The sequence below is a fragment of the Telmatherina bonti genome (assembly GCF_933228915.1).
Source record: "Telmatherina bonti genome assembly, chromosome: 22".
NCBI classification, from domain to species: Eukaryota; Metazoa; Chordata; class Actinopteri; order Atheriniformes; family Telmatherinidae; genus Telmatherina; species Telmatherina bonti.
In genome coordinates, this window is record NC_136631.1 from 27539067 (window position 1) to 27553773 (window position 14707).

The following is a 14707-nucleotide window of genomic DNA, read 5'->3' on the forward strand; positions in this document are numbered from 1 at the left end:
TGTCTGGCTGTGATTGTGTTCATCATGCGATCATGTCCCAACGCTGTAATTGTCTGTAAGACATAACTGTGTGTATCAGCGCTCCCTTCTGCCTAAAGATGCTGCAGCACATTAAACCACCAACAGGAATATGGAAGGCTGTTTCATTTCTGTGCAATGATCAGCACTGCCAGTTTTTTTTTTTGTCAAACCTGTCCAATGAGATGTTCAGCCACACTTTTAATGCTTGTTGGACAATGTTTTGTTCTGCAGAAGACTCCATGCTCATATTTCACTTTTCAAAGTTTAAGGCCACTTAGAGAATCTCTGTTCTGGTATCTCTGAAAAGCTCTCTCACAGCAGCTCTACAGTCTTATTACCCCTGTCAGGAGGTATAATAATACTCTCATTGAGCTGCACACATCACACACACACACACACACACTTAGGTTTGGTGTGTTTTTTTAGTGGTTGTCAGGATGATTTGCAGCAGGCTGTTTGTTGCAGCAGTAAGATCTTTAAAGTGGCGGTAAAAGCTGAGGAGGCATTCAGAGCTGCACAGCTTTTCATGGTTTGTCTGAAGCACTGAGGGAGTTTAGGGAGAATGCCAAATAATAAAATCACACAGCAAGGACAGCAAGCCTGATGGAAGTCAAATGCAGATGGCTCCAGTTAGACGTGATCAAACACTCTTCACACATTTCCAGTTTAAGGTTTTGTTCCCAGCTGAATGCACGGGTGGCGTGCTCACACCCGGCAGGTGTCTTCTGTGTCAGAACAGAGTGATGCTGTTTCCGCTACGAGAGGAGGGCTCCTCGTCCAGCTGGCCTGACTCAGGTGACAAGAATTATTACAAAGTAGATGATGTGTGATAATCAGAGCTGATGTGGCCAATACTTTACCTCAAACTCTGAAATTCTTGTGTTACAGCATAAAAAGTTACATTTCATAACAAGCCTACAACACAGGGACGATTTTGAACACTTCTACAGCTTTGACACCTTGTGTCCAACTTTATATGCAGAATAAATTCAGCAAAAAGAGTCAGAAAATGAGTTTTTGGTAGATTCCATCTGTGTCGGAACAAAGCTTCTTCATAATAAATCTGATACTGTTGAAATGTCTGTTCATGTCCCTGTTGCATGGAGCAATGTTTGTGAGGAAAGTGCAGGTGTGGGGCAAGCAGGGTTGGGGTTAGGCTCCACATATTCTCCAGCAAACAGCTCATTCTGCTGTTGACTGTTTAATGTTGTTTACCTGGATAACAGCCAGTATGGTTTTGTTTCTCTCGCTGGTACCAACAGCAGCCCAGATGATCCCACCAGTGTTCATTGGACCGCAGCAGGTCTTCCATCCTCTGCAGGTGATAAACCTGTTCTGTGGGGACCGGCATTGTCATCATGGAGGACAGCACTCAGTCTCAGACTGGGATCAGCCAACAGACAACATGTCTAAACACGACCCGAATTTTAATGGATCTGATTGATCCATAAAGACATCGTCCCTGGACGTCTGGTGGGTCGCTGGAAGCTGGGTTGGTCAACTACTGTAGCTGTATTACAGTAATGGCTATTTTTACTTTCAACAACAAGAAAAATAATCCTGCAAACATAAATATAAATCTGTTTTACATGGACTTTATATGTCATTAAACAAATAAGCAAAGAAATGTGGATAATTGATAAATAATTCAAGAAAGAAGAGAAAAACTTTGCAGACTCTGCTGTCCGAATCTGGATCTGAAGAGTTTAGTAAAACAGATAATAACAGAATAGAGACTTTAAGAATTAGAAGCAATATTTACAGAATTTACTGTATTATTATTATTATGTATCATTATTCTAACTGCTTTGCATCTGATTGTTCATGTCTTTATTTCAGTATTTTTATATTTTCAAATAATTTAGTCCCTTTTTCATTTTATTATTAAAATCCTCCTGAATCCCAGTGGAAGGGTTTTTATCTGAGCGTTTACTGTTTTGGATGAGTAGAATATTCTGCTTGTGATTCAGACTCGGTTTGACATGTAAAAAGCTTCTGCAGCTCCTGAACAAATCTCTGTTTCACAAATACATTCAGCACTTATGAAACATTCATGAATGGGATTTTCCTGATGTCATGCGCATAAATGTGTGTATCTGTCTTTCTTTGGACGTCAGCTGAGTAAAATGTGGACAAACAAACCTGGTGTTCATCATTTAAACGTGATTAATGATAAGTCAATAAGTCCGTCCTTTTTGGAAAAAAACATCCTTAAATGGAGTAAATGTGACTTCAGGTCAGTCCAGACTCTTGATGATGATAATAAAGTTTCTCTTCAGGATCTTCAGGATGAAAACGTGTGTTGCGCTGCTTCAGGGCTGACTGTAAAACCTGTCTCATGTAGACAAGTAGAAAACAGGTTGTTTCAGGCCACGCCTCCAATAGACCACACCTCCGACTGGCCACGCCCCTGACAGACCACCCCCTAGACAGGCCACGCCTTCGATGGGCCACGCCTTTGACTTGCCACGCTTCCGATTGGCCACACCCCAGGCAGGCCACGCCTCAGGCAGGTCACGCCCCCGACTGGCCACGCCTCCACATGTAAACGCCTGATAAATTTTCATCACCTACTCAGAGCTGTTTGTCTCAGTCTTTCAACCCCACTAAGTTCATCCTCGTTCTTCATCCATCCATCATTCCTCCTGTCCCACCACCCATCTTTTCTTCCCTTCTTCATCCACCTCCTCTGGTCCTTTCATCCTTTCTCCACCCCCTCACCATCCATCCTCATCCATCTCTCCTTCATCATCCTCATCTTATTCATCCTTTCCATCATCCATCTCCCTCACCCATTCATCCTCAGCTCTTCTCACCCATCTATCCTCTCACCCATCCATCCTCCCTCTCCATCCATCCCCTCCACCCTTCCTCCATCCTCCCTCTCCATCCATTCTGTTGTCCTCCATCCAGCTTCCTTCTCCCTCATTCCTCCATACTTCTCTCCCTTCACCATGTATCTTCTATCCATCATCCCTCTTTTTCCCTCACCAACGCTCCTTCATCCATCTTGACCCTGCATTATTTCCCCTCCCTCTCCCTTTCACCTTCCTCTTTCTGCCTTCATCAATTCATCCTCCTCCATTATTCCTTCATCCTCTCATGGCCATCCCACCCCCCCCCCCCAACACACACACACACACACACAAACACACACACACATCTTCATCACAGCCATTAAAAGACTCCCAGCTGGACCAATCAGAGAACTCGCTCCATCCCGTCGTCCTGTCATGAAGCCAGTAAGCTCGTATTGATATTACTGGTGAAAACTGCATGTTCAGGTCATTTATTATCATATTTACTTCCACGTCACTACGTGTGACTCACAGCTGATAGGCTACGTTCCGAGGACCTGTGTGTGTGTGTGTGTGTGTGTGTGTGTGTGTGTGTGTGTGTGTGCGTGCGTGTGTGCGTGTGTTTGCAATCACTGTCATTATTTATTCTGTCATATAAACAAAACAATGTCACAGTCAAGGTGACACATTGCCAGCGTTTCTGCCTCTCCATGCAGACAAGTTCTTTTCCCTCCAATCTTTCAGTCATCTCTGTCCATGAAGCAGCAGCCGTCGTCTTAAACAATGCTATTAGTTCCTAATAGGTTTTAATTACTGGCCTTCCTTTGTATGAATCCGCCCTGCCTTCGCCCCTCCGCTCCGACGTGGAAACCCCGTTTTTGTCTGTAATTAAACGGAGGAGAGAATATGAATCTAGTGACCCTCGCCTCCCGTCTGACTCTCAGTGTTTGAGCAGCTCCTGATTAATGCCAATATATATTGCTTGAGATAACATTTAGTGGTTCATTTAGCCAGATTAATTACCAGCATCCCGCCGCAGGGCAGAGCAGGGTGGAGGACGTCTGCAGACTCTGGCGGTCAGCAGCGTGTACGCCATCGTCCAATTCAAACCGGTTCTGTCTTCAAGACTTGGATTTGGACCAGTTTTCTGCTCGTCTGCTGACAGCAAGGAGCGTTCGCGTCTCTCCACCGGATTCCTGTTATTAACACAGTTCAGTTAAAATTTTACCTTTTGTTTTTAAGTGTTGCACATTTAAACACAAAGAGACTCACTAGTGCGAAAAGCACAATATCTGTTCCCTTTGAGAAACTCCGAAACGACGGGAGCATTGGCAGGTGGTTGCGAGTGGCGTGGCGCTGACTGACAACCGGCATCGCCTCAGCCATTCACACAACAGTCCTGAATAAACTACACTAAATTACACTACACTAAACTAAACTAAACTAAACTACACTAAATTACACTACACTAAACTAAACTACACTACACTACACTAAATTACACTACACTAAACTAAACTAAACTACACTACACTACACTACACACTGTTGAACACCTGCCACGTCACCATTTTCACGCTCTGTCGTTACCTGAAACACAGGCGCTAACACACATTAGCACGTGGCTGTACACCACATCTACATGGCAAATGTCTGGGGAAGAGGGAAAGTTGAAAAACGTTGATGATGTTGTTCAGCTTTTCATAAAAAGCATGAAGAAAATATTATTTAAAGAGAGACGTATAATTACATACATCCCTTCAGCCATGTTCGGCTGCTGTAGCAGAAAAATACGGCTTGTTCTGATTGGCTGCTCGCTTCAGGAATCAAGCAGAATATTAGCTGCTGATCAGAAATATTGATGTGTTCCTGCCCAGAATGCCTGAGAGTGTTTGTTCTTCTCCATGATGGACTGTGTCCGCGGTGAAGCCTGCCTCTCACCTGAGAGCTGCAGGTGCTTCGTGCTGGCCTCACGGCCGAACTGGGATCACACGGTCCCTGCTGACCGATGCATGGAGACATGAAAAAGTCTATTCTACTCTACTCTACTCTACTCTGTTCTATTCCATTATGTTCTCTTCAGTTCTGTTCTGTTCTATTCTGCTCTATTTTGTTCTATTCTGTTCTATTCTAATCTACTCTATTCTAATCTACTCTATTCTATTCTATTATGTTCTGTTCTACTCTACTGTATTCTATTCTGTTCTATTCTATTCTATTCTATTCTGCTACACTCTACTCTATTCTACTCACTCTATTCTATTCTATTCTATTCTACTCTGCTACACTCTACTCTATTCTACTCACTCTATTCTATTCTATTCTACTCTGCTACACTCTACTCTATTCTATTCTATTCTACTCTGCTACATTCTATTCTATTCTATTCTATTCTACTCTGTTCTATTCTATTCTATTCTATTCTATTCTATTTTACTCTACTCTACTCTATTCTATTCTATTCTATTCAATTACAGTCATGTAGGAGGACACGTTTCTCAAGAGCGACGTACATGTGAGAGTGAGAACAACACCAGCATGAAATCAGACAGTAGGACCATCATGAATTGGTTCTGGTCAGACTGGTGGGAGTCCAGGTGGACCCAGGTGTTGCCAGATAGAGCTGGAGGCTGAGGTTTGTTCCCTTCCCTCCCTGCAAGAGTCCCTTTGTGAAAATAAAACCAACTGATCCCACCACATCGTCTTGGCTGCAGCTTATTCAGAGCTGGTTTGTTGTGAAGAACTGGACCAGGTTCTCCAGCTCCTCTGATAAACGGTTAAACTAAGAACGGACAGCAGAGCCTGCAGCTTAGAGCAGATCAGGACTCTGCAGGTCGGACAGAGGTCGGCAGGTCGTTCCACCATCGTGGAACAACAGAGGAAAAGAGTCTGGTGGTGGTTCAGTCCCATGTCGTCATGGTAACGCTAGGCGTCCTCCACTGATGGAGTGTAGCTGTGGAAAAGCAGAGTAGCTCTGGATGGAGGAGTGAAGGTAGATGGGAGACGTTTAACTTGTTTTGTAAACCAGAAGCGGAGCTCTGAATCTGAAGCTCTGCAACTGGAAACCAGTGAAGGGTGATTTGCAGCGGAGTGACATCATTTTAGGATGAGATGAAATTGTTCATCGAGCAAATAAACTCCACTGCTTGTTGTTACGCTGCAGCAGGAAAACAGGTTCAGACTTTAACAAGTCAGTCTTGCCCCGTCAGCCAATCCCTGCAGGGTTTGGAGACATGGACAGTGGAAGCATGAAAACCGTTCCAAATAGTCTGAACTAATTCTCCCCTGAATAAAACGGCCCCATGCTGAAGCAGGGTCCCAGCCTGCAGGCCTGGACCCCTCAGAGGGTCCGCCAGGACCAGACGGGACTCTGACCGTATAGTCTGATTGTTGGAATTAAGGCCAGAGGGGACCAGCGTTTCAGGAGCACAACATCTTCACACCTGTCCATAAAAATATTTCTCAGGATGTGATGAAGAATAAAAAAACCACATGTTGATCATCTGATCAGTTCTGGCCCAGAACCAGTCTGACTCCAGCTGAGTCAGACTGGTCCTGCAGTCCTCACAAACACGAGATGTGAGTGTGGTCTGTCTGGCTCTGCTCCACCGTGGAAGGAACAGTTTCAGCGATGTTGCTGTCTTCGCCAGCATGTCCTGCTGCTCGTCCAGGTTGGAGATGTTTGGCCGCTGTTTGGATGGAAAGGAACGATTATTTTACATGCATTAGCATTCATTAGCTTCACAAATCAAGGAAACATATTCATGACCTGATTACTTCACAGTGTGAATGGCACACATATAGCACACACACACACACAGAGACACACACACACACTGGCCGAGGGTGTGATTAATAATGGCGGCAGCAGAGGAACACTCGGCCAGATGTCACATGACATGGGACGATGCTTCTGGCTCTCCGTTCCTCAGTCTACATGTCGGCTCGTTGCCTCGGTAACGTCTCTACTGAGTGTTTCGGCGAGATCTACTCGTCACCGTTCGGAAAGAGACGAAAACAGAACCTGAACGCATACGTCTCACTCCTCTTCCTGTTTCTGCTTCTCCTCCAGTGATGAACAAAGGTCAGTGTGTGACTAAGTATTACCGCTGGATCCAGAAGAACACCGGCTACATCTGGATCCAGTCCAGCGCCACCATCGCCATCAATGCCAAGAATTCCAGTGAGAAGAACATCATCTGGGTCAACTACGTTCTCAGGTTAGAGATAAACAAGATGTTTACCTGAACAGCAACATTTCAGCATTTTCTGGACAATGTTGTTTTACTTGTTTCATGTTTCACCACCAACTATTTTGTTACTTCACAGTAATCCAGAGTATAAAGACACCCCCATGGACATCGCTCAGCTGCCAAATCTGCCAGAGAAAACTTCAGAGTCCTCAGAAACCTCTGACTCTGAGTCGGAGTCGAAGGAAAACTCAGGTACGTTTGGAAGGAAGGATGGAGGAGTAGGTGGATGTCCCTAACAGAAAACAATGAATCAGGACGTTTGCAAGAAACAAAGATGGCATCCTTAGCAGCTGGTAGCACGTGTAAAACTGATCACATGACCCCACCCCCCCATATATATATATATATATATATATATATATATATATATATATATATATATATATATATATATATATATATATAGTAGAGAATCATGTTTTTAGAGCAGAAGATCACCAGCATCCAGCCTTGCCCTGGCATACAGAGATTCCCCTCCATTCTCTTCATCACTGCAGGTGGAGGATAACATTTTCTGATCTTTTAGACCCAGTTTGTCTCAGATTGGGAAAGTTCTGTCCATCTTTCCATGTGAGAGACTCTGCCTCTCAGAAATTTTATACCCAGTTACTTTACTGATCTGTTCCCAGTTAAACCAGTGACATTACTGATCCGATGCTAATGAACCTAATTAGATGTCTGATTCTGCTCCAGTTATTTCTGATTTGTACCAGTGGCTTTTCCAGCTTTTGTTGCTCCTGTTCCATGTTTTTACCAATGTGTTGCTGCATCAGATTCACAATCGGGTCATCTCCATCAAACAGGAAAACGTCTCTCATCTTCCCATGTCTTGTTTATCCTGTACTGGGAAGAACTGGTGGATTCATGAGATAGGGAATTATGACATTCTGTTTTTATTTACCTATTATGCAGTCCAAACGTTTTTTGGAGTTGTGGTTATAAAATCTGCAGGATTCTTTGCAAGTACCGGCTCTGATGTTGTTGTGAAATACTGGCAGCAGATAAAAGACGTTTTATCGACTGGTGCCAGAGTGCGGTCTGTGCCAGGATGGTCATGAATGCCAACAGCTGCAGGACGAGGCGTTCGCTGGCAGAGCCGCCGGCTGCCAGGAAGCGACAAAATGATCAAATGTGGTAGAACAACACAACGCCACAAAAAGACCCCAAAATACCTCTAAACCTCACAAAACGGACTTCTGCAGTGTATATTTGTCAAAAGTAAGCAAGTAAACAAATTTACACTCAGTGTGTTAAAAATGCACCAAAACAGTAGGAAGAGAAGCTAAATGTGGCGCGACGTGTTGCTCTGCTGCAGATTGTGAAGAATGTTGGAAACATGAATATTTTCATCATTTCTACGTCAGATTGTTGTTTAAAATAGAAAACATGCAAAGTATTTATTTTTACAGTGTAATCCCAGCAAAGCGTTCAGGACTGTTTACTAGATTTTATACTTAACTTTAATCGTAATTCTCATTAAAACAGTCAATTTTCCAGAAAAATCATTAGAGGCTGTATTGTGTTGTAGCCACAAGATGGCAGAAGTCCTCCAGACTCGTCATTAATTACCTCTGCCAAGGAGGTTGTCTTTTTATCAGTTTGTCTGTCTGTTTGTCTGTTTGTTTGTTTGTTTCTTTGTGTATCTGTTTGTCTGTTTATTTATTTGTTTGTTTCTTTGTTTATCTGTTTATTTATTTGTTTGTTTATCTGTTTGTTTGTTTATCTGTTTATCTATTTGTTTTTAACATAACTCAAAAAGGTCTGGACGGATTTTAATGAAATTTTCAGGACTTGTTTGAAATGTGAAAAAGAAGAACTGATTTTATTTTGGTGCTGATCCGGATCACCGTTTGGATCCAGGAACTTTTTAAAGGTTTGCGCTCTCCGAGTGTTTTTCCAGTTTACAAACGAAACACCAAACCTCCGTGTGATTGGTCAATTTGTTGAGAAAAGCATTGGTCTTGTGCCGGTCTGACACTATGCTGGAAACATGCCTTTACCAAACGTGCTTTGCTTTCCCAACATCGCTGATGTTACAGATTATCAGAACCATTACCAGAAGCTGAAAAATGATTCTAACTTCCACATTCGCGTTCAGTACAATCTAGAAATCCTGCAGCCTCTGTTGGCAGGATGAGAATCCCTGCCAGCTGCTGGAGGACGGTTATCCTGGCACAGTGCTGGTTGTAAACTCCTGCCAGCCTCTGCGAGTGCAACCAGCTTCCCCCACATGCTCTACGATGAGATGACTGTCTCTGATGGCATCCATCAACCAGGAGATGCGTGCAGAGAGAAAAGGTTCTCAGGAGCCTCTTTGGAAACTGGCTCGTTTTAACATGTTTTATTAGTTTTACAGCTAAAAGCATCATCTTATACTTGCTTCTGTTGAGCTTTGGTTGTGTTTATTTGTTCCTGTTTCTTGCATTTTGTATTGTTTATCTTGTTAGATGCGATTTAATAAAATGTGCTGCCGTGATGTGGGAGGAAAAGCCATGTCTGGCCTGCAGGATTCTGTCTGTGCTTCTCCAAAAGTCAAGAAGATCTTTGTGTTTCAGAGCAAATGTTACATAAATGAGCAGAAACAGAAAGAAAGTTAGAGTGTGGTGTGGCATTGTAACATGCTGAAACTGCTGGAAAGTCGCTTCGTTTCCCTTTTAAACGGAGCCACAGCTCCTCCCTCGCTGGACAAACAAGGAACTCCCAGACGTGCAGCTGAGATCCTGTAACCAGTGGTGCTCCCATTTCTCCCAGTCTGGGACTGCACTCTGTCCTCCAGCACCGCACTGCTGGACCACTTCCACAAGGGCAGGTTTGTCAGATCCATGATCTGGTAGCAGAGAGGATGGTCGTCCAGTCCAAGTGTCCCAGTGGACAGGGGGACGCCGACGGCGTCTTCCTCCTTCTAAAGGGAAACAAAACGACTTTCCAGCGAACTTTTCTTGTTTGCTTTTTAACCAGCTGAACTCTTTCTCCTTGCAGACAATGAGAACGCCATGTCTGAGGGAAAGCCGGGTCACCAAGCAGAACATAGCGAGAACCCGGAGAAAGAAAGCAAACGTCAGCAGCAACCGGGCCAATCGCATTGCTCCTCCAAACAGGAAATGAAGCGCCAGGAGGAGGAGGACAGTTCCAGTAACCCGGAGAGTCAGGACAGCGACGACAGCCTGGACCCATCAGACGGGGAGCAGGAACGTGATCCGGAGACAGAGGGCGGGGGAGGGCCAGGGGAGGGGGGGAGGTTAGCTGCACTGGGGGGGTTGGAGGGTCTGAGCAGCATCAGTGGACTGGCTCATTTAGGCGGACTCCAAATAAAAGTCGAGCACTACGGTGAAGGAGAAGAAGTGCAGCTGCACAACTCCCAGACTTCCTCGTCCGAGGAGGAGGAGGAGGAGGAGGAGGTGGAGGGTGAGGAAGAGGAGGAAGGAGTGCCGACCGGTTCTGCTGTCGGCAGCAGGTTCCAGAAGAGGCGGAAAAGGAGGAAAGTGCAGAAATGGGACGCGTCCAGAAGCAGGAGGCTGTGTGTGTCCACCAGTCCGCCCAGTCCCGCCGCGCCAGGAGAGTCCACCCCCCACGGTGATCCGTCAGGGACCACCTCAGTCACGCCCCCCCACCTCCTGACCGCCGCCGGCTCCCCGAACAGCACAAGTGCATCATCCTCGGTTCTTAAGATCAAGACGGAGATGGCGGAACCCATCAACTTTGACAACGACAGCAGCATCTGGAACTACCCTCCCAACAGAGAGATCTCCAGGAACGAGTCTCCGTACAGCATGACCTCCAAGCCGGCGGCTCCGGGGAGTCACGAGGCCTTCCCGTCGCCGCAGGGGGGCTCCCTCCAGGTTGTCATTCCTGACTCTGTCCTCACCCCTCCTGGAACGGAGGGAGGAGTCGGGGTGAGGAAGGCCCCTTACAACGGAGGCTCCGCCCCGTCGTCTGCGTCCAGCGCTCCCAGTTTGGCTCCTCCTTCCAACACCTCCTCTGCTGACCCCCTGTCTCCTCCTCTCTCTGCATCCCCGCGGGACAAACAACAAGGCACTCCCACCACCTCCTCTTCCTCCTCATCAAGCTCTTCCTCCTCGCTGCTGTATTCTGGTGACATTGAAGCACTTCAGCGTTTGCAGGCTGGCAACGTGGTCCTCCCGCTGGTGCACCGTGTCACAGGGACTTTAACCTCCACCAACACCACTGCTCCGCGTGTCTACACCACGGGGACCATCAGGTACGCCCCAGCAGACGTCACCTTGGCCATGGCACAAGGTAATCTCCTCCCCAGCGCTGCCATGAACTTTGTGGATGGCCCGGGTTTTGGTCTGGACCCCAAAACGCCCATGGAGATGCTGTACCATCACGTCCACAGGCTCAACATGTCCGCCGCAGCAGCTGCCGGGCCGTTTGTGGGCTCGGCAGCACCAGCGGGTGGGACCACCGCCTTGGGAGGCCAGATGCCAGCCACAGCCAACGTCTTCACCACGGCAGAGGGACTTTTCTCGACGCTGCCGTTCCCAGTGTACAGCAACGGGATCCACACCTCGCAGGCGGCTCTGGAGCGGAAGGAAGACTAGCGCGACGCGTCTCAGACCGCCTTACTGTGTTTCAAGAATCAACTGCACCAGTCAGACTCCTTAGTAAATGTAAAGAACTGTGTAGGTTGTTTGTCGACACGGTGTAGCGCTGTGTTTACAGGAATGGAGGACGGACAGGAACTGATGACAGAGGTACTCTAGCACTTTGAATTTGAGCAACTGAGCTTGTGTTACATGAATGACCCTCAAACATGCCCCTCTTTTCTATCTGTTTTCCTTTTTATCCGCTCCTCCTCTCCCAGTCTCCCTCTTTGCTTCCATTTCTTGTGATCAGCAACTTTTTTCACTTGAACAGATGAAAAAAACAAACTTTACTGTAAAGAATTGCTTTTTGCCTACAGAGAATTCATATTGCCTACGGATTCCACCGGAGCCTGAAGGGATCATTTTTATTGTACGACTTGTTTCTGTTGCATCTTTGGGAAGACGCTGATTGTGTCTATTCAAGGAGGACGGTACTGGGATTTCTATCTAAAAGAAAATTCTGTTTGCCACTCAGCTTCATCCGTCTGGATGCAATCACAGCTTGAAAAGAACATCTCTAAGTGGAGAGGAGGGGGCTGCTACGTCTCACTGTGGTCTCAGAGATAATCTTTTGGGACGAAAAAAAAAAAAAAGGTTTTTGAGAATGTTTCTTGATTGAGGGAATTGTAAAGAGAATTAGTGTTCTTTTTTTTTCAATGTCTTCTCTTTTATATAAAATAATGTAGCTCAGATTTAACTTCCAAATCAAGCATTAAGAAGAAGAAGAAAAAAAGCAATTCCAGCCGGGTAATGACCTGTGAATAATCGAATGTTACTACAAGTTTCCTCTTTTATCGGAGGGGTTTACATACAGGTCTCACACCAACATAACCTCTTGTGCATCTTTCCCATCTTGTCCATCGATTGCTCTTATCGTTCATGCTGTTTAACTGACTTGTAATCTTTCAGGCCACATTTCCGTCAGTTGGACAGATTCATGGTGCTAGCGACTTTCCAGTAACCCTGACTCAGCTGGCTGACGCGGGTGCTGTAAACCGAGCCCCCAGCTTTCCCATTCACTCTGCAGTGTTGCTTTCTGGGAGGAGAAATTTTGTTTGTTTATTGATATTTTCTGGTGATTTTCTGACCAGAAGACGGCCAAACCTCTAAATCACCGCTGTCATTTCTGTGTGGACCAATCTGATTGGAGCATGGAGACGACGCCTTGGTTTTGTTGTTGGGTTATATTTTCTTTGTTGTTTTTACTGGTTTTCCTAATTATTAATGAATGATTCTCAGTAAGACTGAGTCGGAACAACTAGTGTTGCTAACTTGACAAATCAATGATGGGAACCTCACCAGATCACTGTACCTCACCTGTCCTGCTTTCTTTTTCTTCCTTCTCCTCCTTCGTTCATCCTGAAACCAGAATCTGAAACTTTCCTCCACAACTCTTCTGTCTCATCACCAGACCCTGCCATACGAACCACATATCAACAAGGAGATTGTAATAAAGACATGCATTTTCAATCAATCAATCAATCAATCAATCAAATGCCTACAAGGAAAAATGTGTGACTTTTCTAAGGAACAAAAAAGGGGAAATCCTTTCCTGAAAACTGCATCGTCCTTTGTTTTTTGTTTTCAATTGTCTCCTTTGCCAAAAAACTGTGGTAATCTTCTCAGTTTTAAAAGCACTGTGATTTCACTCTTTTTTTATGCTTTTTTTCTATTTTTCAGAAAAAGATAATTAGAAATAATCAGAACTGTATGAAACTATCAAAACACCCATCTTTTGAAATCTGACAGCCCCATCTCTGCCATCACATCCTCCTTATTACCCAGCGTGATTAAGCCGTAAAAACGTATTACCGATGTGTTTAGTGTCAATGGCTGTCAATAAGTCTTTCATGGCAACTTCTGTGTGTGTGTGTGTGTTGACTATATGCAGTATATACTGAGCTACTGTAGCTGTTTTTGTCCTTTGTCTTCTCTGTGGTCTCTCTAGTGTGGGGAAGAAGAGGAAGTGGAGTTAGAGGAAGGGGTGGAGTATATTAGATGATTGACATCCCAGAAAAATGATAACTCTTTGCCTCTCCTTCTCCTTCTTTGTCGCCCTCTATCTGCAGTCTTAGTGAAACCAGTGGAGGTTGTGGAGTTACGTGTTCGGTGGCCTTTGCAAACAAAAAAAGAAGAGAAAAAGAGAAAAGTGTTTGTAGAGTCCACCAGTTTTTCGCTGCTTCCTTTTTGTCCTGTAAAACGGCTTTTTTCTTTCCCTCTCTGTCTCTCCTTCACTCTGCTGTTGCTTTTCGCTGTTGTGTAGTTTTATTCCAGACTTTGTTATCTTGCTGTCTTTTCTCTCAGAGATGAAAAGATTATTTAACTAGCTCAAAGCTTATGGAGCCATGTTTTTCCCACTAAGGAATTCTGGGACTTGGAGTTTCCAGCTCTTGCATAGAAAATATTAAATAACAAGTGACTCTATGTAGAAATAAATGATGAAGTCTCATGAAGCTTTTAGATGTAATCCTCCGTCTTGGAAAAAAAACCAGGAAAGCCTCGCTTGTGAAACGTTTTCCCAGAGTTCCTTTGGGCTTCTTGTGTGCATTGGGTGTATTTCGATGGTTCCCACCAATACTTGTTGACTTCCTGCGCAAATTTCTCTCAAAAAAGTTAAACAAGTGGCTCAAGGGAGAGAAAGAAATCACTGTAGTCTTTCAGGATACATAATAAAAACAATTTTAACAGTTTGTAAAGAAATTAAAAGAAGAAAAAATATTTCTCACTATAAATCTATTTTTCTAGGTGTTTTGGAAAACTGAACTGCATGTTTAGTAAGTTTGTCTGATGTGTTTCATGTGATTGATCCCTCCGTTCTATTCTGTTGTATTTTCTGTCCAGCTGTGTTTTTTTTTAAGGTCTGTCCAGCAAACCGGGGAGGGGGGCGCTTATGGAGGGATGACGGGGTCGCCAGCCGTCCAGGCCTCTAATCTTCCCTTCTCATCAGGAAAAACCATCCGTAACGTCTGTGCTTTCTGTGAAGAATCAGTGTCTTGTTACTGCAAAGAATTCATCTATAAAAAGAAAA

General features: G+C 44.8%; 1 protein-coding gene across 1 annotated transcript in view; it reads left to right on the top strand.

Moving 5' to 3' along the window:
• The window catches only part of npas3 (neuronal PAS domain protein 3), a gene marked incomplete at both ends in the record, with an annotated part of 363696 nt that extends 352062 nt beyond the window's left edge, over positions 1–11634 (top strand). The window contains 3 exons of the mRNA XM_079262545.1: positions 6892–7039; positions 7149–7264; positions 10052–11634. Of these exons, the coding sequence (XP_079118671.1) occupies positions 6892–7039; positions 7149–7264; positions 10052–11634 (1847 nt within the window). The remainder of the gene's footprint in view (positions 1–6891; positions 7040–7148; positions 7265–10051) is intronic.
• Positions 11635–14707: the final 3073 nt, after the last annotated feature.